This window comes from Engystomops pustulosus, chromosome 8 (genome assembly GCF_040894005.1).
Source record: "Engystomops pustulosus chromosome 8, aEngPut4.maternal, whole genome shotgun sequence".
NCBI lineage: Eukaryota > Metazoa > Chordata > Amphibia > Anura > Leptodactylidae > Engystomops > Engystomops pustulosus.
In genome coordinates this window covers 74,806,405-74,833,055 of record NC_092418.1, presented here as the reverse complement: position 1 = coordinate 74,833,055, position 26,651 = coordinate 74,806,405, and the positions used below count along the sequence as shown (strand labels likewise).

The 26,651-nt window shown below is 40.1% G+C and overlaps 1 protein-coding gene across 3 annotated transcripts in view; it reads left to right on the top strand.

Annotated features, from left to right (window-relative positions):
* LOC140075413 (voltage-gated delayed rectifier potassium channel KCNH8-like) overlaps nucleotides 1–26,651 on the top strand; it is a 326,146-nt gene that overhangs the window by 283,362 nt on the left and 16,133 nt on the right. For all 3 annotated transcript variants that reach the window (XM_072121262.1, XM_072121261.1, XM_072121263.1), the window contains exons 9-12: nucleotides 3,547–3,746; nucleotides 4,810–5,059; nucleotides 8,893–9,107; nucleotides 16,749–17,086. In XM_072121262.1, coding sequence (XP_071977363.1) covers nucleotides 3,547–3,746; nucleotides 4,810–5,059; nucleotides 8,893–9,107; nucleotides 16,749–17,086 — 1,003 coding nt within the window. The remainder of the gene's footprint in view (nucleotides 1–3,546; nucleotides 3,747–4,809; nucleotides 5,060–8,892; nucleotides 9,108–16,748; nucleotides 17,087–26,651) is intronic.

The following is a 26,651-nucleotide window of genomic DNA, read 5'->3' as shown; positions in this document are numbered from 1 at the left end:
TTCCGCATGCAATTTTTTTCAGTTTTTTTTTCCCATCCGTTTTGACTGAGAATTCTGCATGGAAACTGCACATTGATACAGATTTTCACTCTCCCATAGGCTTTAATGGGGAATATTTTTTTGTTATTTTGTAACTTCATGTTTATTTTTTACATAAACATTTTGTCATAAGCATCAGTCATACAGCTGTTCTTGATATTTTTTTAATATATATTTTTTAAATTGATTCTTTTAAACAGAAAACAATGATGATGCTTAACAATATAAACCATCATAATATGGGGCTGTTCACATTAACCCCTTTCCTGCCCCTCCCCCTACCTGGACACATCCCGCAGGTGGGAGGTCCCCAGTTATTTCAGTCTCCATATAAGGGCACTGACCTCATTGGAAACAGCCAAATACAATGGCAACAGCCAATACTAACTTTTGCCGAGGTTGACTCCTCCCCCTGCTTTCATATCGCCCTCTATACGCACACAATGATGCGTCAATGATATACAGTGTAAGGACATGTTGCTGAGCCGCACAAGTTCTCCTTATAATGTATGTGATAAAGGACCGGTGACTGCGGCCGCACCAGGTACAGGACACACAGTTATAGGACATCTCTATATACAAAGCTGAAACAGCATTATTATCATTAAAACAAAACATTTTAACATTTTTTTATTTTTACATAAAATCCTCCCAAAAAAATAACTATTAGCCTGTAGAATGTTCCTAAATGGTAAATGTGTGGATGTTGCCAGCAGAATGTCGTTGGCTGAAGCTGATTTATAGAACTTTCTCTCATTGAGACTTTTTACAAAAAGTCGCAAATATATGAAAAAGTCTAAAAAAAAATGCAGAGAAGGATCACATCTATCTAAGCAAATTTTGATATTAGACAAATATGGTGCAAAATAGAGACATTTTTGGCGCAAAAAAATGTGCAAAATAGAACAACTTAAAGGAAACCTACTATTTAGAATGGCAGGGGTAAGCTGTAAGTACCGAGCACCAGCGCAGGGTGAGCTGGTGCCGGTACTTACTTTCGTTAGTGTTATAAACCGCGGTATCGCGGTTTTAACACTTTTTAAACTTTAGAGCAGAAGAGGCTTCGGCGCTGCGTGCGCACGCCTACATATGAAATAGCGGAGATGTTGCGCGCGCACAGTCGCGCGCAGCGCCGAAGCCCCTTCTGCTCTAAAGTTTAAAAAGTGTTAAAACCGCGATACCGCGGTTTATAACACTAACGAAAGTAAGTACCGGCACCAGCTCACCCTGAGCTGGTGCTCGGTACTTACAGCTTACCCCTGCCATTCTAAATGGTAGGTTTCCTTTAAGATAAATCTGGCCCAGTGTGCCTCACTAATGTGCGGAGTGCGCCAGTTTATTAAAGGCTAGCACACAGTCTTTAATAATCTGGCGCACCCTGCATGCGCCAATCACGCTTAAACTTGGTGCACCAGTGTGCGCCACATTTCCGTTTGTCACTGAAATAAAATTGCCCCTGAAATGTGGCAAATGGTCCGGCGGACACAACAAGACGTGCAACAAAACTAGCGCAGACTCTTTATAAATACACATCCGAGAAGTTTGCACACTCGTTGCACACAGAAAACCGGCGCAGCCAGTTTAATAAATGTTGCCCATTGTGCATTGTTCTGCGAAGTTTTTTTTTTTTTTTTTAATTTCCTATGCTTTGTTAGATGACTTCGAACTAGATCTGGACTTCAAAATAATCTAACTTTCTAACTCTTAACTTTTGACAATAAAATGATGTACTCCAGTACAAGCTCTTATATCAGTAAACTCGGAGAAATAACTACAGGTTACTATATCTTGGTGTTCTGATTTCAGAACACTTTATCACAAACATTAATGTTCCTCCACTTGTGACAATGCAGGTGTCTATTTTATGGAATATTTTACATTGTGACGTTCCACAGCGAATAGCAGTTTAGAGCCTGACTACGATTTCCAATTTGCAATTTAGAGAACTTGGAATTCTATTGTATATAACATAAATGCAGAAATTGTTCCTCCAAAGCCTGCAGCAATTTGAGCTCCCGCTATTTTAATGTCAGACGTTCACAATGTTTTGAAACAGTGAAAGTAGTTACATTTTGTTCTAAAGAGTTTGTAGGCTTCAACCAGAGAAACATCTCCAGCTTCTGCTGTTATTCTACTCTGCAGGATATCTTTTTTGCTCTGTTAGGCCCTAGATAATTGCTCTATCAGTATGTTAAATGGAGAATAGTCACTGTTTAGCCTTCTCAGGTGTCTCTGGTGAAATATTGAATATTGATTAAAAACAATGGTAGAGGGACAATCTCTGAGATTGTAATATTCAAACATAAAGGGAATGTCCACTTTGAAAGAAATTTAAAGGAGAGTTCTCTGTTCAGGTTCCATCTTTTGTCCATAGGTGAAAAGAGTATTGAACTGTAATTTAAGTGGTAATCATGGGAAAATGGAAAGGCAGAATTACAACATTTTGTTACTGGAATCATAATTGAGGTTCTTGAATTCACAGCTCTCAATCGTCCCGAATTCGGCAGAACAGTCATGTATTTTGGGCCCACTGTCCCACTGTCCCTGGTGGCAGGGAGAATGTCCCACAATGCCTCACCTCCCCGCCCCAACACACTAGATGTGCAGAGCATAGACCAGGAGGCGGGACCAGCTGCTGCTGCATCCTCGCTGGTAAAAGAAAAAAACACCTTACCTACATTTTTATTGTACCCCCCCCCCCCCCCAGCCCTGCTTCCTCCTCTCCCGGGAGTCCAAAAATACGAGGAGGGGCAGGGCCAGCTTATGGTAGCTCCTACCCTCACCCGCTCCTCAGAGTCATCTCAGAGCCCAGAGGAGAGGAGGAAGCAGAACTGCAGGGGAACAATGGAAATGTAAGAGGTTTTTTTATGTTCAATAACCAGGAGGGGAGAGGGGCCACAATATTCATTGAATGGAGTATGAAATGAGGCAAAGAAGGGGGGCACAATAAGAATGAAGGGAAGCAGAGAAGGGGACACAGTAAAAAGGGAGCATAATAAGGAAAGGGAGCAAAAAGGGGGGTACAATAAGAGGGGGGCAAATTAGAGGCATAATAGGGAAGGGGAGGAGAGAAATTAGGACCAATGACAGGGGAGGGGGAGCAGAGACTGGTTTATAATAAGAGGGGGAGTAGAAAAGGGACCACAATAAGAGAGGAGGGGGAATGGGGAATTGTACAAGGTGAGAATATACTGTGAAATAGCCAGTATTCTTGTTATGGAAAAATAATTATGCCGCACTAAGTGCGACACTCTTTGAGTCCTCTTTGTTCGACCCAGAGGTTGGGAGGTATGCTTAAAGTCCAGTGGTAATTTAAAAATATGGTCACATAATATACATTAGATCATATAATATATTAATGCAATAACAAAAGCAGTTTGTAAAAATACACTAAAAGACTGAAATGACATGAAAAACATTGTCCCAATTTCAATCGGCAATTTAGGCTGCTTAGTGCTGACTACTCATTTTGACATGATATCATTTGTTCCTTGGTCTTTTGTTTAGCCCTCATGCATGCAGTTGTATTTGGAAACGTGACTGCCATCATTCAGAGGATGTACTCTCGGCGGTCTCTTTACCATACACGTACCAAGGACCTGAAGGACTTTATACGAGTGCACCGTATGCCCAAGCCATTGAAGCAGAGAATGCTGGAGTGTTTCCAGACCACATGGTCAGTCAACAATGGCATTGATGCCAATGAGGTATGTGAGCAAATGCCATCTATTAATAAACATTTGTGATTCTATTATACGTATTTGACTTTAAAATCTTAGAGGTAGCATTCATTTGAACTGCCATATTATCTGGAATAGTAAAGGGGGTTTCAAGTTTCATTGGAGTATTAAAAAAAATAGAACTTGATTATCATGCTCCCCTTTTTTGCAGCACCCTTGGGTGGTACCCTGGTAAGAAAACTTTTTATAGGCCATCAGTTGTGGCAGGATTTTACTGATATTGGCCAGTCATGGTAACCAGAGCTGGATCAGTATATTGTAAAACCTTTACTCCTGACAAAAACAAAGCGGCATTGATGCCTTGTTATGTCAAAAATCTTGCTTGGAGCTTTTTTTTTTATGATATAAAACTTAGTTAGTAGTAACAGAATAGAAATAGCTGTGTAAGACCCTTATCTGATCTTTCACGAAGCTTCACCATTCCAGCTGTTTGCCATAAGAACTTATTGAAATGCGTCCCACTGACCAGGTCATATCTGGTCTCTCCCTGACAAGATGAGGTCAGATCGGATCATTGTAGTCTTGGTTTTACCCGAAATGAATCATATTCTTGTTAACAGAAGACTCCTATTGTCAGATAGGAAAAAAAGGCTTTGCACACTGAGGCCATGTAATTCCACCGCGTGCATTGAAGATGACACAATAGCTTCTTCAATAGCCGGAGGCCGCATGTATCTGTGGAGATACCAGTACAATAGAAACATCCATTGTCATTCCCTCAAAACACAGGGATGATGCAGAGCAGTCTGCACCGGCAGTCACTCCTGGATTACATGTAATTGTTCCAGAGAGACTTATTTCTTACATTTATACTAACCCTGGCTCACTGCCTGTTGTTTATGGGATTTTTGCTGTTCATTTATGCTTTAATTTTAGTTTTGGTAACATACATTGACATGGTTTTCTTTCCACTGCGTAATGTTTTTTTTGTCAAATTCTCTTTGTTTTATGAGTGTATAGATTGTGTTATTATCAGCATATTGTATACCTGACTCACATGGGTACCGCTCATTTCTGCTTTCCTGTTTAGCTTCTTAGGGATTTTCCTGATGAACTAAGAGCTGATATAGCCATGCATCTTAACAAGGAGATCCTCCAGCTGCCAATATTTGAGTCTGCCAGTCGGGGCTGTCTGCGCTCTCTGTCTCTCAGCATTAAAACCTCCTTTTGTGCTCCGGGCGAATATCTGATCAGGCAAGGGGATGCTTTACAAGCCATATACTTTGTTTGCTCTGGATCCATGGAGGTGCTCAAAGACAATACCGTCCTTGCCATCCTAGGTGGGTTTTTATAGGACAGGATGAAAGGGATTCTGCTTTGCTAAGACTAACTATTGTTCATACATTAATAAAACAGAATAAATTAAAGCATATTCTTCAAAATTGCAGAATACCACAATGCTTTTTTTTCTCATATTTACAGACATTTCATAAATATTGTTTTTAATTTTAAAAAATTATTGAGCAGTTTTTATGGGTACATTTCATTCACTTCTGTAAACTACTTCCTGACATGACCCAGCTGTGTCCCTAGTCCTCTGAGAGTGGCCAGTGAGGAGTGGGGCAGACATGTATGACATCCTGAGGGGTGTTGCAATGGTGGAAAGGCAATATGGATGCATGATGGAGCGGTTTCTTGATGGTGGTGGTGGGGGGGTTATCACTGGCCTCTCCCATGGGACTAGGGACACAGCTCTGCATACAAAAAGATAAACTTTAACGTATCTTTTTTTTCAGAAACAGACAGTTTTACTATAAAAACTCTTTGACAATGTGTACACTGTTATCTATGGGGACATGGTGGATCCAGAAAAAGGGTCCTGATGACACGTTGTCTTTAAGACTCACAGTTGTCTAACAAACAAGACAAACTTGCCAAACAACGTTAAAAGTAAAATTGCCACTAAGGGGCAGTCTGCAGTCTGTTTCTTTACAAACTAAGCACAATTTCTTATATAGTATATTTGAAAAATGTTCACAACATCCCCCCCTCCACATACACAATATCAAAAATCATAATATTAATAATAATCTTACTAATAATAAGTTACTCTTTAAGATCAGTGCCACTTCTCCATTCTGCTAACTCAGTAGTAAGTTTTTAAGGGTAAGTTTATTTATCCCACATTTTACATATTTCTATTCATACTCATATTCACAATCCCAGTGCACACACTTAAATACCTGTGCAAGCCGTTTTAGCCCCAAATGGCTAAAGTCCGAAAAAAGTGCAGCGCGCGATCCTTAGTAAAAGTGTCCCACTGAGTTGCTGATTTTATGCGACTCTTTGATGTTTTGCCTTCTGTCTACTTAATCTTTATTTAGATGTATGTAAAGAATAGAGCCATCATTTTGTTAGTCATTCAAATCCTCCGCCTATCATTGTAATAAATCATTTTTTTAGCAGTGCTTCACACTTGTGTCTTTGCTCTTCCATTTAGACCTTAAAATATTTTAAAAACAGCTCAAAATGTTTGTTTTTCATGATAAATAGGTTTAAAAAAAGACCCTTTCTAATGGAAGTGTATTTCTAAATGGAGTACTAATAGTTTCTAAAAGGATACAGTCACACAATTGTGCAAGCACACGCTGCTCACCCCTCCCCTCTCCATAGAGCTGCACAGGGCCGGCCCTTTAACACAGCAAAATATAAGAAATTTTGTACATTTCTCAGTGTGAGATCACAGTGCAGTGAGACGTGTGCGCAAATGGTGCGTCCGGATATCAGTCCCCATTACATTTGTGTGAATGAGCCCTAAACCTGTGCATATGCAGTACAAACTATTGCATGGGTTGTTGTGACAAAGGATAAGTAGGTGGTTTGAGAACTTGCAAGGGAGGTGCGGTGAGATGAAAAGAGGAAGGGGTGCAGGCAGGCACAATGGTACTTCGAAGGCTCAATTGACACCCCTGGTTCACCTCATTCTTTGGAGCATCAGCAAAAGTAATATATAGGGGTATGTTTGAGATGACATGAACATACCCTTTCAGGACTGGTCATCAAGGGATTAAGGGTAGGTGTGAGCTATATGTTACTGTCTCGATTGGTGCTGGCAGTTAAACAGTTATCACCTATACAGCGCCAGTGCATGAGCACCACCGTATTGATGTCATCAAAGGCGCTGATAAGTGCCCATTACAGTTGGAAGCCTGTAAGAGGCTCCTTGAGCTGTCCTTCAGTAGTCTCTATTACAGTCTGCCAGAGGCAGTTAATCACAATATTCTACAATACAGTTGTATTGCAGTATTTTGTATATTTCAAGCACCCTAGAGGGCCTGAAATAATTGTTAGAAAGAAACATTAAAAATATTTTTAAGAAATGTTAAAAAAAAGGAAAAATTCTAAGCATTCCCCTTTTGAATTTTTTAAAACTATAAAAACAAATTCCACTTCATCCATTAGTGATAACGGGACCCCCATTCTCTGGATTGTTTTGGGTCCTCACAGATTAGCTTTATATCTCCTATCCTGTTGATAGGGGATAACTTAAATAGTTTGTTCACCCCTTTAACGACATGTCATTAGCAGAAATGTAGCGGTAGACTCCCTTTAAAGAAAATATTAGGGAAATTGACTAATGCCAGTTATCATATATTATTAATGTGGCTGATGCCAAGCAGGTGGCATGTTAGCATGTGACAGCATGCAGCCCATTTAAAAGCTGTAGCAGCAAGCGGCGGTCTATATCTCGCTAATCACTACTTCTGTTCACTATAAAGCATTGGAATCTCTTACAGTGATATTTCTTCATACACTTGGATTCCTCCTGTTGCTAATGGAAGTGAATTAATTAAAATTAATTATGAGCAAATGGATTAAAGCGAAGTTCTCCAGCCTACTCGTTCATCTAAATAAGTATTAACCAGTGCATTCACGCAGCATTTCTACACTGTACATGGAAGCTGCACCTTTCTCAATCTCAATATGAAAAATCCACTGCATGTGTCAAACTTTTATAGGACAGCGATGAGTCAGGCTGATGTGTGAAAATATAGTACCCTGCATTTCACTCATGCTGATACATGGCTGACTAATCTGACAATAGTGATGAGGAATCAGGGAGGATCGCAGACACTTCATACATATAGATGGGGGGCAGATTTCATAGGGATGTGTCATCAGGGGCACATCTAGGAGAGGCTGGGCCCCATAAAAGACTTCTGCATGGGCCCCCCTTCCTGATAAAAATATATATTTAGAAAATCACACACATTTATTCACATATAAATGTACATGCAGTATATATACATCAAATGCACACACATATAGTACACAGTACAGTAACCCTATAAACATCTGTACATGCATGCACTGTACTGTACATGCACAGTAATAAATACACACATAAACACTCAAATACAGTATATACATATCATGTATAAGTACATACAGCATATAGTCTCATATATTAACATACATGCAGTATATACACATCTGGTACAATCACATACAAGTATGTATTTATGTTCATGATGTATAGATGCTGTTTACAATTAAATATATGTATATATATATATATACATATATATATATATATATATATATATATATATATATATATATACACACATATCATGTACACGCACAAAAAGTACACAGACTTATATCATATATTCACATATATATTCACATACATATATATATTCACAGTATATAGACATCATATACACAAATACATACTGCATCTACACATCATATATATGAATACATACCGCTTATACACATCATATACAGTATATACACATGTACAGGTACAAAGATATACAGTATATAGTCTTCATACATTAACATACATACTGTATATACACATCAGGTACATAGCACAAGCACATACAGAATATAGACTTCATATATACAAATACACATCATGTACAAGTACACACAGTGCATAGACATCAAATATACACATATACAGTATATACACATCATATATACAAATACATATAGCATATACAAGTCAAGGTAAATTGTGGTTGCAGATTCCCTTTAAGTGAGAATTTGTCTAAATGTGAATAAAATCCAACAAAAACAATGTTGCTATTCTTTTTCCAAAAAATAACTCATCCCTCTCACGATATATAAGTATGTGACATTGACTCTTTGATCTTTTCAGGTAAAGGAGATTTAATTGGTTCAGACAATCTGGATAAAAAACGGGTGATTAAGACCAATGCCAATGTGAAAGCCTTAACTTACTGTGACCTACAGTACATCAGTCTGAAGGGACTTCGGGAGGTCTTAGAGCTTTACCCAGAATACTCTCAAAAATTTATCTCTGAAATCCAGCATGACCTCACTTATAATCTTCGGGAAGGCAGCGAAGCGGATGTGAGTTTACATGTTGTCATCAGATATCGGTTATAATTTATTATTAAAATCATTATTATACTTTATTTTTGGAAATGTATACCAAAGAAGTATGGGACATCAAAGTATTTATGATTCTGGTTTCTGACTGTTGTAAAGTGCATTCTGTAAATGTGAACATCCTGAGCTCCTCGTAATAACAGCAGTTATAGAAGTGAAGTGTGAGAAATCAATAGAAAATGGTTCTTTTTCCAGAAAAAATAGACACTGGTTTAGAGCTATGTAGTGATGTGCGACTTCTCTATTCACTATAAACTTTTCCTAAATGCTTGTTATATTTTCCCTGCGTGTTTTCCACAAGTTAGAAGTTTGTGATGTTAATTCATCATTTCTTTTTTTTTTTGTATCATGTTTTTATTGAAAATTTTCCAAACTTTAACAGCTGCAATATGGAAAACCAAGGATAGGAACAGAAAAGGGTCGGAGCGAGGTTAAAAGGACATAAGGTGTGCTTACCTAGGACCTGTTCAGAGCCTCCACATTTAAGTGCCCAGTCCTATGTTGTGGAAAATAATAAATCTGTTAGTTCACATTGAGACACAAGAAAAAAAGTTTTGTATTGTATTAGCCGGTTGAAGAAATTGCTTTTGATAGGTCAAATAAAGTCACCTTCTTGAGATTGCGATACCTTTTAATGGCTAACTGAAATATAAGATGTTTCAAGCTTTCAGGACAGCTACAGTCCCTTCATCAGGCATAGTATAATAGGCTTCCTGAAGTGACACAGATTTTGAGAAAACTCCACCACATTCTCCACAAATATGACCGCCTGAAGACAACGTTCCCAGACCCTCCATTGCTGTGCTACAGGCAACCCCCAACCTGAGGAATATTGTGATCAGGAGCTCCCTCCCATTTAACATACAAAAAAGAACTTTCCTCTGCAATGTCAGGAGCTGCAAAACTGTCCTCTGATTGTGACCACAGACCAGATACAGATCCCCAACACACAGCAGGAATATGACATCCTGGCCACATTCTCATGTTCTAAGATTTAGTAATGCTTACTTAAGATGTGGCTTTGCAGGAAAGGGGTGTGGCTTTGGATAAAGTTTTCTGTCATAAACTAATAGGAGCTGTAAAGTAAGACTAGATAGTTTTATAACGTGATAATGGCTTCTGCTAAATAATAAGACGGACGGACTAATGTATTCCTCCTATTACAATATGGCAGAAAATGCAATCAAATTTCCAACTTAGGCTACGAACCACTTCATTCGAAGTCCCACCCCTTTCAGCATAGCAACATCTTTAGTAAGTAAATATCTTTAGAAAATATGCCTCAGTGAATAAGTCTTTTTATAATATTTAAGATTAATATTCAAAGTCAAGAACCACTTAGATTTTAGAAAAAAAATGTAATTCTAGTAATTCTTTACAATTTGCGAGATGGCTTTTTGCATCAGTGGATGGCAACATGTTTTGTTATATAAATAATATATATATAAATAATATATAAAATATACATATAATAATATATAAATAATATATAAGTATATAATAATATATATAAGTTGTGGATATTTTTATTGTACTTATTCCGTATTAATATAGAAGAAGATGGGATATTGAGAAAGAAGCTGAGCTCTATACAATATAAAGGCTTGAATGATTTGCTGCTGGATTTTGATAGATCTCCTATGAGAGACGGTGAGAGATATGATTACTCTTCCTACATGCAGTGACTTACAATGTGTATATATACAAGATCTCTCCTGTCAGGATTTCAAAACCTAAATAATCCTAGATATCTCTGAGCTTAGATTCTATCCTTTTATCATATCCTGCTCAGAAGAAATATTCTTAAAGGAAATCTCCCATCAAAATCCAGCATGATAAACTAGGGACACTTACTCATAGATCCAGGTGCTGTGATTGTGGTAATCTTCTTATATTTGTTATCCATGACCTCCTTCCTTCTAAAATCAAATTTAAAATTATGCCAATGATCCAGAAGAGCTCTGTGGGGCGTTAGCAGAGCCCTTCTGTGCTATAGCTTCACAAGCCTCATGCACATGATCGTATAGGGCGGCTGTGAGCTAGCTGCACAAATTGGGGCTAGCTCAAGGCTCACCCTCCATGCTGCTCCCCATCCCCATCATCCAATCATCAAAATTGCTTATAATGTAGGTATCTCAGAAGCAGTGCGAGTGGTGAAGGGAGACGGTACCTGGGATGGAAAAGCATTTGCTGCCAAGTCTACAGAGAAATAGCTAAAAACCTCAAGCAAGAAGTCAAATATCCATTTTAATAAAATAAGTGTTTATGTGGCAGAGGACATCTTAAAGAGGTTGAGGTCTTGAATCTTTGTCACAGTGAAGTCAGGTCCCTGTACAGCAACCATAGGGATACTTGTATAATGCTCTTGAAAGGAGTCCAAAGCAGATCAGTTACGTGGCACAGTGGACCTTTTAAGGACCAGATTTTTTTTTTTTAATTATTATTATTTTTTTTTTACTATGAGAACATGTAAATGTAGTAGAAACTAGACTAATATTTACCAGTGTATCACAGATCCAAACCCCATTTATATAACAAAACAATTCCCATAGTCGGTAACCTTTAACGAAGAATAGCAAATCTTATTTTGCATTAATTTACATTAGCACTAATGCCTAATGGGAGTTTCCACTTCATATTGAACAACAGTCTCTATATTTTATACAGTTGTGTTGTTCTGCATGGAACACAGAGCACAAACCTGAATTAACAACCCCTCAGGGGGCCGGGGGTTCTGAATCTATGAGAGATGTCTTCTGATGCTAAAAATAGCTCTCGGATCTATTCATAGCTACACCAAGCGGCTGCCTGTGATGGTAAAATCCCAGTGGGAGAAGACGTTATAAATAAAACTTGCTGTGCTGGATTTTCTCTTCGACTACCTAATTAACTGACTTAAGACTGCATCAAGCATCGTGCAAAGATATTAGAGGGAAAGTCAAACTTTGTAGCTGATGCTTAGTTGTGATTAGTTGTAAGTTAGATGTTTGTATCTCTGTAAAATTTCTCCAAAGAAGAGTGAATACAATATTAGACGCAAGCAATAGTTGCTCTTATCTATAAGAAGTGTTTCTGACAAATCAATATATTTATCTGCTTACTTCCTCCTGCTCTATAACATGTTGCTTGCAGTTTGGAAAGAATTAGTTTTTAGTAAACAGTAATGTCCTCTGGGGAGCACTTAAAGGGAACCTACCACCACAAATCTACCTATAAAGGTAGACTGGGTGGTAGGTGGATCAATGGGACGTGAGGAGAGCCCTTCTGAGGGCTAATCCTCACGTCCCCACACTTTTTTGTTAACTTTTATTAGACATTTATGCAAATTTACTTACTCCCACTACTCCACGCCCCAGTAGCCGCATCTGAGGTTACACGAGGCGGCTACTCCACGCCCCGGTAGCCTCTTTTCCCCTCCTACTCACCCATCTTCGGCGCGCAGCTCCGCGCAGCTCCGCGCCCTTGTCCGGCGATCCTGCCGTCTGCGCATGCACAGAAGAGCAGGCCCGCGACTGTTTTGGAGCAGTGACCACGCGCCAAAGATGGGTGAGTAGGAGGGGAAAAGAGGCTACCGGGGCGTGGAGTAGCCGCCTCGCGTAACCTCAGATTAAAGTTATACAAACCAAACCCACCGTCCAGGAAAATGTCACAAAAGTCAAAGAAAACCCATACTCTTTGTGGTGTTCAACCTTAGAGGTGGTGGCTTTATATCAGGAATCTCAAGAAAAAATGCATTCTTCCCATATAAAGTGGCTACTTCATTATGCCAATCTCCTGAAAATAATACATACAAACAGTGCATACTGCTTTCTTTAAAATCACAGTATAAGGGAACCGAATGTTGGTTGAACACGTCATCAGCCACCATCTTATATACAGAGTACAAGGTTAAGGGGACTGAAGAGAAATCTTTAGCTTGGTATCTGGTGTTTACCAGATAACAGACAGGGGAATTGCACAGGATGGGTTAGTAAAGAGAGTTGAAGTTTCATGCAGTTAGGGAATATGGGTGACCTGCCAAATGAAATGGAATGGTGAGTATTAGTCAGATAGTCCGGGATAAGGCATTTTAGAGAATTGGTGCAGCTCAGGAGAAGTCCTGGAGACATTTGTGGGAAGTTCAAATTTAGAAAGAATAATCTAAGATCACTTACAAATTGAAAAGCACTAGTTATGGGAGATAGCCTGAGACAGAGCAGCTGTAATGCTGCTGTTTGTTAATACATTTTAAATACGAACAAGACAGAAAATGGTTGCCTAATTGGCAACTTTTCAAGTAAAGAAAAAATACATCCAAAAATCGGTAAGAAATCCATCAGAATATACTAGTACCATAAGTGAAACGTAACTTTTAATAATTAATGATAAAATAAGTTCACAGTGAACCACAATAATATGCACATCAACCATCTAGTCAGCAAAAACACATCAGAAAGGGAGCTCATTCAAACCTCTGATAAGTCTAGTCTGACACGGTCCCCATTAGTACCTCACCTCCAAATGGACAAAGATGGTACGGCATATCGATGAAATATACGCTTTAAACAAGTTGTGTTGAGGTAGAAAAAAACACATAGGAAGCTGTTTTTCTGTATGGATGCTAATTCACCCTGATGGGAAGGATCCATTTTTTTTCCTTCAGAGTCATTCCTAATTTAAGGCCAAAACCTCTGAGTTTGGACATTACAAAGAGCCCGGCATTTCTTTGACTTTTGCATGCAGATTGGACTTGCATTTTCCACGTGATGGGTGGTCTTTTAGAGATTTTCTTTCTGTAATCATTATCTATGGAATACAGGCTAATTGGAACGGTCTGATAGTTACATAAAAGAAATGGCTCATTTTAAAGTATGAGAATGAACTGCTTGTGATGTATTGACTTGCAAGGAAGTAATCACGAGACGAGTCATTTGGCATAGCCGGTTTCCCTGTCCCCTGCTAGGCATGAGCAGGAGTCTGCTGGGAGAGAGCAATCAGCAGTTGCGGCCACACCAGCTACTTCCCTACAATCAGGCAGCTGTATTCTCAGAGCTCGCTCCTTATATGAAGATATGGATCCACTGCCAGAACCAAGCACAAAGGGCTGGTGGGGATGTAATTGCTCCATACAGAATGACTCCGCTCAGAGAACTCTTTGAGCAGAGCCAGCAGGGAGCTATGTTAGGAAGGTAATTGTACAGATACGATTAATCCCTATTTAGTGACAAATCAACCCATGCAATAAATAACCTCCAATCAGGAATGAAACGGGGTGATGAGGGTGCCTAGGCTTTCTCCCTGCATCCTGATGGTAGACCACTTAGATTGTCTCCACTGATTACTGTAATATATGATATGCTACTCACATGGGTTATGTGTTACTCAATATTCCTAACAAAGCTTAGCTGACATTAGTCTATAAAACTATGGGTTCATTTACAGATGTATCCTCTCCTGAAGCAAAATCCATATGGAAACAGATTCATTTTGTAATTAGGGGCAATAGGCATCTGGGATCCATAACTTAATGTCAAATTTACTTGCCCTGTTATCTTTAGTTAGGTGTAGTGTAGCTTCAGGAAACTGATCTTGCAAGCTCTGTGTAGCGCTGCTTAATCTGTGTGCGCTTTATAAAGAAATTATTATTATTATTAATGTGTCATCTTTGAACCATGAAAAATAGTTCATTATTCCAGTGTTCTTTATGCATCAATTCTCCATAGACTTCAAGATCTACGCTTGCTGTTAGGGGATATCATGTGTCTTAGTCATCTGTTGGACACACACGTACAGTAGGTGAGATAGGATATAGTAATATAATAGTTCACAGAGAGAAAACTGACAGAAAATTAAAGGAAATCTACCATTTGATTTGAACCAATTATGAACCCAAAATACCTTAAGAATGCTGTAGCTACACTGATGCAGAAACATATCTTGTTTAGTCCCTGAGCTGAGTGGTTTTGCTCAAAAAACAATTATAAAATTCAGGGCCATGGGAAAGCTGGGGGCATACTGGCTAACACATTACACGTAGCTTCCTGAACTGTCCAGACAGGACTAACCTGAACTGGATAACTCATACACAGCAGCTAGGGGATGGTGCAGCGATAGATTACTTCTGCCTGTAAGGGACTACACAGTGGTTGTTACATCATTCTCTGGATCAGTGCATAATTAGGATAAGAGGAGAAGCGCCGGGCAGCCACAGGTGCGAGAGAGCCTCATTATCATAGTTTTATAATTGTTCTTTTAAGCAAAACCACTCGGATCAGGGATTAAACATGATATGTTTCTGCATCAGTGTTGCTACAGTATTCTCCAGGTATGTTTGGTTCATTATGCATAAAAGCAAATGGTAGATTTCCTTTAAGATAACAAGTCATGTAGTCATTCAAAGTCAAGGCAATTAACTTTGTTGAAATGTTAGGTAGACTTAACACAATATATATTTTTTATTATGATTTAATGGAGGAGTAAGTGACAGTAAACCACTTGAGATGTAACCATAACTTATGTGAATAAAACAGTAGTCATGTTATAGCATCTACCTGAACATTACCCCCTTGTGACATGAGAGCAGATAACCTGGCAGACACAATAGTTAATCTTAGTGAAAAGCTGTGATATCACAGCTTTTGATCTTACAAAAGCTTACCTGGCTGAATTAGACTTGTGATTTCACAGCAGTTACCTGACAAAAAGACATATGTGATGTCATAGCCAGCTTCCCTGACTATATAGATTTATTTCACAGCAACTTACCTGGCAAATTTCCCCTGAAGCTGAGTCTGTTTTCATGTGCCCACAGTTTCCATGATGCCTTGTGTTTTCTCATTAAGTATTTAGCAGCAAGTCCATTGACACTGCATAGTGTACATACAGCCGGGCATTTTGCATCACATGGAGGAGCATGGGGTATGTAATAAGTAGTAGAAAGCAGCAGTGAAACCGTTACAATTTATAGTTTCTGCTTTGTGAGCACTAAGCTCCTTACTGTGTAGAAAGTGTCTTTAAAACAAAAGGTAAAAGAGGGGGCTGCAGAGGAGTATATGACTCCAGTGGGGCCGTAGGGCCGTAGGGGCCTGCGTTAACCAGGAGCCCAGGATGAACAGTGAAATATGTATCAATACCATTCCCTGGCCTGTCACAGCACAACAGCAACAGAGGCCCACTTCCTGCCTGAACATCTGCACCTCCCACCGGCTTTTTAGACTAAACCCCATGTGACATAGAAAAAGGAACATAGCACACATCCATAGTCTTTTTTCTTTTCTTTTAATTCAAGTGTTTATATACAAGTGTTTTATATACATCTCCACCATTAGGTTTCATGTATTTAAATATAAGGAAACAGATCACAATCGAGATTTGTTGCTGCAACGTTTCGGTCTATCCGACCTTTGTCACGCTAGATCTGAAGCGCGATGCAATCATGAAAATGTATGGGCAGAGGAGAGGAACCCCATGTGACATCACAGCTGCTTACACATCCGAAAGCCACATGTGATATCACAAAAGGTTTTGTGATGTTTAAGAAGATACTTTTTTGGATTATTGTTGTGATGAAATCTATACCTTAATATAAATCAGAATTCACGCTGTCCTTTATCTTTTTATTAGGTTGATCATGAGAGCAATGGAGGTCTGATTCAGAAGCTTCCATCCATTCTGGAAGATGATGAGTTTGAAGATGATGAGAAATGCCCCTTGCCGGTTAGTCCAAGAGGAGTGAGCCCAGTTGAGTCTTCTCTAAAGGTGCCTAAAGCGTATAGCTCTCCAATGCTCTCTCCATTGACGCCACGTTCTTTTAAAACTCCAACTAAGAGAGTGGACAAAAGTTTTGGGGATATGCTTGGATCGAGTGAAAAGGGCAAGTTCCCTGCTGGTGATGGGGGAAGACCTTGTAAACTTCAACTTCCTGCGTTCAATATCAATGTTCCACCTGTGCTAAGTCCCAGGTAAGTCGGGCTTGACTGCAAAAAATAAATGTCTTATACTATGTAATGTCTTCCTCCTGACAGATCTAATACTTAATAATAACGTTCCATCATTTCTACTCTAGTCTTCAGTTCTAGCTAGTCGTACTCGCCAACAACTCAAGTCAGCAATCTCTCCCTACATATTTCATTCTAGACCAGGGACATTTGTAGTTCTCCATGTCCTTATTTTGTCACAACATGCCCCTGGTCACTTGATGGGTCAGTCAGGCCCCTTATTTTGCATGTGACCAGTGCATAAAGTGTTCATATCCCAGGCTCGGGATTGATGACTCTTCCTAGACGCCAGAAGCCTCTCCCATTGTTTAAAGCATCACAGAGATCCCGGGAAAGTTGGAAAATATACATTACAGGAGATATGGAACAGATATAGGTAACCATTACTGAAACCACGAAAACATAGAAAGAATTGTAATGTAAGATAAAGTGCCAGGGATCTCTTAGGCCTGTAAGATGCAGTATGTTTTGTACAGGGCTAGGTCTTCTCCAGGCTTTCTAGAACGTATAAAGTGACAGCATTTCACAACTACATTAGCAGCCACTTCAGTACATTGAATTCCCTTGAAATGTATTTGAGACACCAGTTATGATAACGTGAAGAGCACGATATTTCCTGGAGGAGGCTGCCAGGTTGAGAACCTTTATATTGTTATCTAAGACAAAGCCTGAAAATCAGCGATGATAGAAACATGCAGTCTACTGTTACCTACAAGACCCGCTGAATACAAATCAGTCAGACAACAAAGCTCCTGATACATCATAATCTGTGTAGAGAATAAAGGAAATGAGTGTATTATCTGCACAGCGTGATACTATAACAAGATAGTCTCCCACTTTCATGTGCACAATGTGCGAATACACGACAAGACGTTGCTGTAAGGACGCATTAAGTTTTACTTGTACTGTCAATTTATATTCTCATGTAACTAGGAAGAGCGTTATTTTATGAGGCACTATCGCCAAAATGCAAATACCCTAATTTTAAATTTCCCTCATCAATGTCCATGAACGCATGGCGAGCTATTAATTGTCATACACATTTAGTACAGATGGCTGTGTATACCTCAACCCTATGCAAAATATTCATACCTCAGCTGGTTTTGTCTCACGATAACTTATGCAACAAAACTGATTAGAAAAAACCCAAGGTGTGAATGGGTGTTTAGGCCGACTGCACACAAAAGTGTTCACTCTGTGGAACTGGACGTCTATACTGGTCAGATCGAGCACGGTGATCTGGACGGAAGTCTTTGCATAATGCAGAAATATGATGCAAGGACTTCCTTGTCTGTCGAACAACAGAACCAATGCTGCACACAGCACGGTGCTTGGTCCATGTTATGTGACCAGCACACAAGTCCAATTCAGCAATTACGCTCATGTGCTACCCGTTTCTTACCATTTTATCACAGGTAGCACCAGACCACAATTACTTTAATGTGAAATACGTTCATTTATTTGAATGGCTGGATTTCCCACAGAACCGTGTCAGATCCATATAGTCACAACCAATCTTGCCAGATTTATGCGGTGGCGGCACAGCTTCCTATGGAGAGGGGAGGGCTCATGTGGGGATTACAAAATCTATTCCCAGTTGAAATTTATGTCAGGGCTGACGTTATCCCGGCAACCAGAGGCCATTACTTGCTTAATTATGGGTGAATGCTTAACCTCATTATTACTAATATTATAATTGTTATTCTCCATACCAGTCTAGCCTTTTGTTATACTGTAGTCCCACTTAGCGGCCATATTTTGATAGCACGCCCAATTTGTATTGTTAACATCTCCCTTTCCTCCTCTGGAATAATTATCTGGAATAACTGTTTTTGTGTTCCACTGATTGTGGATAGCATTCATTATAACTGGTTGTGATTTAGGGTATTATTAATAAAGCTTTTCGTATTTTATACATCATAAAATTGTCTATATTATTAGCCTATTCACTCAAAAATGTCTTTTTGGGGTAAAATAGTTTGTCCATTTTAGGGCTTGTACGCCCTATTCGCTTGTATTCCCTTTTTTTTGTACTCTGTCGCTATCTGTCATTATCAAAGTTGTCTGCTATTAGGATTTATTGTTAATCCTGGTTCTTATGACAACCCAAAATTTTTAAAATGCAACTGTCACAGAGACCAAAAAAATTTTGTCTGGGGTTACAATTATAAAATATACAGTCCCGACTTAAATACAAATTCAACTTAAGAACAAACCTGCAGAACCTATCTTGTACTTAACCCAAACACTCTCTGTTTTTTTTTAGAGGTAGTGAAAGGGAAAGTTGCTGGAATGTTACTTTTACTTCATTACGCATATAATAAAGTTTTTTACATTCACATGTTCTAGTAATTTTCACATGATAAATATATCCAACAAAAATAAAGTATAAAAACAGAGATCACTGTGTACAGGGGTGAACCAGCCATGAGTTGAGCCTCTCGCCTCAGGCAGCACCACCTGCAGCAAGGTGATATTCACCTGCTACATAGCAGGTCCGGTCACTGAAAAATAGTGACTCTTCACACTCAATGTCCCTCCACACTGTGTGGAGTACATACCTACGTACATACCTACTGAAACAAAAAATGTATCTATTTCTACACCATGAGGTGGAGGGGAGCGACATGCAGCAGAGAGTTTAGGTTCTCCCCTGACTGTGTGACAAGGTATAATACTATTTATCACCACAAGGTTGGAATGCAGTAAGTGCATAGAACATAAATGAAATTATCAATAGTGAGTTAAATCATAAATGTTAAAGTGCCAAGTAAAGCCCTGAAAAGAGGTATCGGAGTGATAAAGACATCTATGTGGACACTTTGAGACATAAATAAGTATTGTTAGTGCTCAGTGAGATCTGGTTTAGTGTCTGAGCAATATTATCCCCTACATAAAAGAGTCTCTTCTGATACAAACAAGCCGCTGTCTATTGACACAACCTTGTCGGGATAAGTCACTTCTCCATGGCGAGCACTTGCACCCTGCATCCTGATCTCCTCTTAATTGCCGCACTTGGATGCTACTCACGGCCCTGAGAATATAAACAAGAGTGCGCAGATGGAAGAGTGGAAGCGTAGGCCCCCGCTCACACCCCTGGCAGGACCTGTTCTCGCTCTCTTATTGATCCTGTGCAGAATAGGGCAGCAGCTACACTCTCAATGTTTTATGGGGTTTGCTTTTCTTTTAGTTAAGAGAAGTCAATTCTAAATATTTCTATGGATATCAAGCACAGGGAATATCATCAATATGTGAAAATAATGATTTTGGAGGTGAGACAAGGGTAGGGGTGGAGAATTATTAGTGTGACAGTAGTTCACCTAAGTAAAAGACAGAAAGTGCTAAATAATTCAAGTAGATAGAAAAAGCTAGCAGAAAATAGAGAAGCTTGGATCCTAGCAGCGGCGGGCAGGATCAGCATGCACACGGTGCAACCGGGCATCGTCCACAAGGAGGTAGCTACATGAATATTTATAGTTGTTTGTGTATGTTCTCTTCAATTTTCATAGCCTCTGACATATAAAGTGCTCGGCTGTATGACGTCTGAGAAAGGCCTGGATAGGTACAAATAACAAATTAATTATGATTTAGATTGAGGAGGAATTGACAACTCCTGGGTATTGAACACTGTGTACTGTATGTGCTGCCTATATATATATATATATTTGATAAGAGTGGTTATACATAGGACCAGGTCTGCAGTGCTGCATACAGATGTAAAAGAAACCTGCCCTCCAGGCTACATGATGCAAATTATAGCATTACATAGACACAGATAAGATATATTAATAATCAGGAGGAGAAGAGTATCTAGATGTGATGACACATGGTTTAAGCACAGAGTTAAAGATTTAGCTTACTATAGTTTTGTGGATGACCTTTTGCAATTAAAGTAATTCCGCATTCTGAAACGCCTGCTCTATCAAAATCTAAAAAATGACTATTCCTGGGGGTGAACCCTGTAAGATAAAAAGCATCCAAAGAAAAATTATAAATAATAGTGATCAAAAGGTCGTATAGTGCCTATAATGGTAGCAATGAAAATGTCAAAAAATTACACCTCACACAGTAATTGATCTTGGAATACAGTAAAATTAACAACAGTTTTTTTTTTTTTTTAAATGAATTAAAACCCAACAATACCTATACAAATTTGATATCTCAACCCAAGAAGAAAAGGGGAGGTGTTATTTGGTAAGCACTGTGAAAACCATAAATACAAAGCTCACAAGAAAATAGCGCAAATGTGTTTCACATTCCAACTCATTTGGAATTTTGATAATGGAAGTCCAATAAGAGAGAAGATAATAGACACACTTACAGGCATGCTGCAGCTCACAATGAGTTTTCTATCTCACCCAGGACTTTATTTACATTAGTTCTGCTCAGTGCTGTCCAGTGATGGCCTATATCACTTTGCTCTATTTCTGTACCCTATCTGTTAGGGTACAGAATCTATCATTTTCTAGATGTGCTTTCTAAAGCAGACATACTAGCAGCTAGTTTGAACTTACTAGCGCAATAGGAAAGTCTGTGAATTGGAGAAGGAATCTGAAGTAAATAAAAATAGTAAGCTTCCAGTTTTCCATTTTTTAATTTGTACAGAGGGTATGGAAAGTATTCAGACCCCTTCAAATGTTTAACTGCAACCAATGTACACTGTGCACCTCATCTTGAAAGAAAAAAACAGAACTGTAGATATTTTTGCTAATTTGTTAAACAAGAAGAACTGAAATATCACATGTTAATAAGTATTCAGACCCTTTGCTGTGACATTCATATATAACTTCATGTTGTCCACTTCCTTCTGATCCTTCTTGAGATGGTTCTACTCCTTCATTGGAGTCCAGCTGTGTTTAATTAAACTGATTGGATTTGATTAGGAAAGGCACACACCTGTCCATATAAGAACTCACAGATCGCCGTGCATGTCAGTGCACATGAGAATCATGAACTGTCCAAGGCACACATCTGGCCATGGTTATAAAAGTATTTCTGCAGCACTCAAGGTTCCTAAGAGCACAGTGGCCTCCATAATGTTTAAATGTAAGAGGTATAGGATGACTACAACTCTTCCTTGAACTGGCTGTCCAACCAAACTAAGCAATTGTGGAAGAAGAGCCTTGGTGAGAGAGGTAAAAACCCGAAGATCACTGTGGCTGAGCTCCAGAGATGCAGTAGGGAGATGGGAGAAAGTTCCACTAAGCCAAATATCACTGCAGTCCTCCACCAGTGGGGGCTTTATGGCAGAGTGTGCCAACGGAAGCCTCTCCTAAGTGCAAGACGTCTGAAAGCCGCATGCACGTACACCTATAAAATAGGGTGTACAACACACTTCTGTCAGACTTTGCATGTTGAATGTGGTGCACGGTCCAACTGAGCCCCAGAAGCCCCCTTTCAGTCAAGAATTTGGTGTTGTGTCAGGTATAGTCCAGCATGCACCGGAAATGTGTCTTTGGACACTTCATAAATACCTGTGCAAGCAGTTTGCAATTCAAAGAATGTACAAAGTCCAACAGAAAACTGGTGCAGGGGCTTTAGTAAATCTGGGCCAGAAAATACACATAATGAGAAATAAGATTTTCTAGTGTTATACGATGAAGATTGAACCGTTTGGTGTTAATTCTAAGTGGTATATGTGGAGAAAACCAGGCGCTGCTCATCACCTGCCAAATACAATCCTAACAGTGACACATGGTGGTGGCAGCATCAGAGTATGGAGGCAGAGACAGGACAACTGGTTGCAGTTGAAGGAAAGATGAATGTGGCCAAGTACAGAGATATCCTGGATGAAAACTTCTTCCAAAGTACTGTGGGCCAAAGGTTCACCTTCCAACAAGAAAATTGCCCTAAGCACACAGTTAAAATAACAAAGCAGAGGCTTCAGAACAACTCTGTGACCATTCAGAGCCATGACCTAAACTCAATTGATCATCTCTGGAGAGACTCTAAAACAGGGGTCTCAAACTCGCGGCCCGCGGGCCAACTGCGGCCCGCGGGCCAACATTTTGCGGCCCCCACCTGGAAAAGCACCGCCCGCCGTGTATTCACGGCGGCGGTCGGGTCGCGCTGCATGGAGAGGGCTCACGGGCTGAGCCCTCTCCATAGCCGGTAAGTCTTTGCTGCATATTGCAGCAAAGGCTTACCGGTAACACCCGCAATCGGTGCTAGCACCGATCGCAGGTGCTTTCACAGCGATGGCTGCCGGCAAAGCTGCCGGCAGCCTCAAAAAGATAGCGGCGCATGGGCGCCGCCATCTTACCTGGGATCGCCGCTCCCCCGGGGGCAGCGATCCGTCTCCATGGTAGCCTCGGGTCTTCCGTAGACCCGAGGCTATTTCGTTTTAACCCCTTCATTACAATGTGCTGATAGCACATTGTAATGAATGAGGAGGAAAATCCCCATATACTGCCATACTGTAGTATGGCAATATATGATAGGATCGATCAGACAACCTAGGGTTAAAGTACCCTAGGGAGTCTGAAAAATAGTATAAATAAAAATAAAAAAAAGTTTTAAAAAAAAAATTATAATAAAAAAACATTAAATTTCATATCACCCCCCTTTCCCTAGAACTGACATAAATATAAATAAACAGTAAAAATCATAAACACATCAGGTATCGACGCGTCCGAAAATGCCCGATCTATCAAAATATGATAACGTTTTTTACAATGCGTTTAACCCCGTTACGGAAAATAGCGTCCAAAGTCGAAAATGGCACTTTTTTGCCATTTTGAAAAATCTAAAAAAAATCGATAAAAAGTGATCAAAAGGTAGTACAGTCCTAAAAAGGATATAATTGAAAATATTGTCATATTTTGCAAAAAATGACACCACCCACAGCTCCGTACACCAAAGTATAAAAAAGTTATTAGCGCCAGAAGTTGGCAAAATCAAAAAAATAATTTTTGTACAGGTTTTAATTTTTGTAAATGTATGAAAACATTATAAAACCTATACAAATTTGGTATCCCCTTAATCGTACCGACCCAAAGAATAAAGTAGACATGTCATTTGGGGCGCTCAGTGAAAGACGTAATATCCAAGCCCACAAGAAAATGGCGCAAATGCATTTTCATTGCATTTGGAATTTTTTTCCCGCTTCCGAGTACATGGCATGGAATATTTAATACCATCACTATGAAGTGCAATTTGTTACGCAGAAAACAAGCCGTCACACAGCTCTTTACGTGTAAAAATAAAAAAGTTATAGATTTTTGAAGGTGGGGAGTGAAAAATGGACATGAAAAAACAGGAAAGGGCCCGTAACCGGTTAATCCCCTTCCCTCCGGTACTTGAAAAAGATGAAGTCGCCGTTCTGAACGCACTTGGTGCAATTCAGAGCGGCGACTTCATCTTCTTCGATGGGAGGGACACGGGGAGGCAAGTACCGGGGGGGAGGGGGGGATGGAGTGTCCCTGACTGGGCTCAGTGCGGTAGGAGCTTGGGACCCCTCGGTGCACAGGACGCGTTCATAGAGAAAACACGTCTCCCCGCTCGGGGCTTTCCTTGCGCTGGGAGACGCCATGACATTTGAATCTGAATAATGATATTTTGTAAGCGCATTTTGTGTGGAAAACTTGATGCGGCCCAGCCTTACCCAGAATCTACCTCCAGCGGCCCCCAGGTAAATTGAGTTTGAGACCCCTGCTCTAAAATGTCATCCAATTTTCACCATCCAACCTGAGGGAACTGGAGAGGATCTGCAAGGAAGAGGCAGAGGATCCCCAAATCCAGGTGTTAAAAACTTGTTGATCAATTCCAAGAAGACTCGTGGCTGTAATAGCTCAAAAGCTGCTTCTACTCAACACTGAGCAAAGGGGCTGAATACTACCATGTGATATCTCATTTTTGCTCATTTATTAAACAAGAAAAACTATCTACATTTCTTGATTTTATCTGGCGAGATGGGGAAAAGAGGAATCTTACCAATAGGCTGCACTTTAAGGCTATATTCACACTGACGTATGGGGGATGTATATACGGCCGATATACGTCCCCCATAGGCAGCAATGGGCGCACGGCACCCTACGGGAGCGGTACGGTGCCGCACACGTGCGGCACCGTACCGTTCCGTACCCGGAAAAAGATAGGACCTGTCCTATCTTTATCCGTAGTACGGCGCCGTGCGCCATTAATTCCTATGGAGAGGGGCGGGGGTGAGCTGCGCTCACCTCCTCCTCCTCTCCCCGTACACTGCCGTTGCCCGCTACGGTACGGTACGGGCGGGCAACGGCAGTGTGAATATAGCCTAAGGGTTCTGAATACTTTCTGTAGCCATTGTAGATCTTTTTTTCATGTAGTAAGTCACAGTTTAGTGACTGCATGAGTAAAATACACAAGACTGGAAAACAAAGATAAAAGAGTGTAAAGGTGGGAATACTTTATACACACTAGCATACTAACTAGTGACCAAAATGTTGTCATCGGAGCTGGCGTAGATTTGCTTTTCAGTCATTGGAAATACTCATTGTGCATAATGTGGGGTCTGGTCTATCAATCATCTCTCCAGTGGATGGGAGATCAAGCTTTCATTAATATTCCCTGACTCTATTAACAAAACCAGAAAGCTCTAGAGCAGTGATTTTCAACCTTTTTTGAGCCGCGGCACACTTTTTATACTTAGAAAATCCTGGGGCACACCACCAACCAAAATAGCACAAAATGACACTAAAACAGTCATAAAAGGCCTCCCTTTACTAATTAAGAGCCCCTAGCAGCCTCCCTTTACTAATTAAGAGCCCCTAGCAGCCTCCCTTTAATAATTAAAAGACCCTAGCGGCCTCCCTTTACTAATTAAGAGCCCCTAGCGGCCTCCCTTTACTAATTAAGAGCCCCTAGCGGCCTCCCTTTACTAATAAAGACCTCTAGCGGCCTCCCTTTACTAATTAAGAGCCCCTAGCGGCCTCCCTTTACTAATTAAGAGCCCCTAGCGGCCTCCCTTTACTAATTATGAGCCCCTAGCGACCTCCCTTTACTAATAAAAACCACTAGCGGCCTCCCTTTACTAATTAAGAGCCCCTAGCGGCCTCCCTTTACTAATTAAGAGCCCCTAGCGGCCTCCCTTTACCAATTAAAAGACCCTAGCGGCCTCCCTTTACTAATTAAAAGACCCTAGCGGGCTCCCTTTACTAATTAAGAGCCCCTAGCGGCCTCCCTTTACTAATTAAGAGCCCCTAGCGGCCTCTCTTTACTAATTAAAAAGCCCTACAGGCCCCCCTTTACTAATTAAAAGTCCCTACAGGCCCCCCTTTACTAATTAAAAGGCCCTAGAGGCCTCCCTTTACTAATAAAAAGCCCCAGCCTCTCTTTACTAATAAAAAAAAGACCCTAGCTTCCTTCCCTATACAAATAATAACCTTATATACTTACCCTTGATGTCTTCTTCCGCTTACCTTCACTCCTAATAGCGATCCGCCCACCTTCTGTAGCTCCTGCACCGCGTGCCTCTGGTCACGTGACTTACGTGACCTGACGTCAGGTAGCAGGAGCTACAGAAGATGGGCGGATCGCCGCCGCGGGGCTT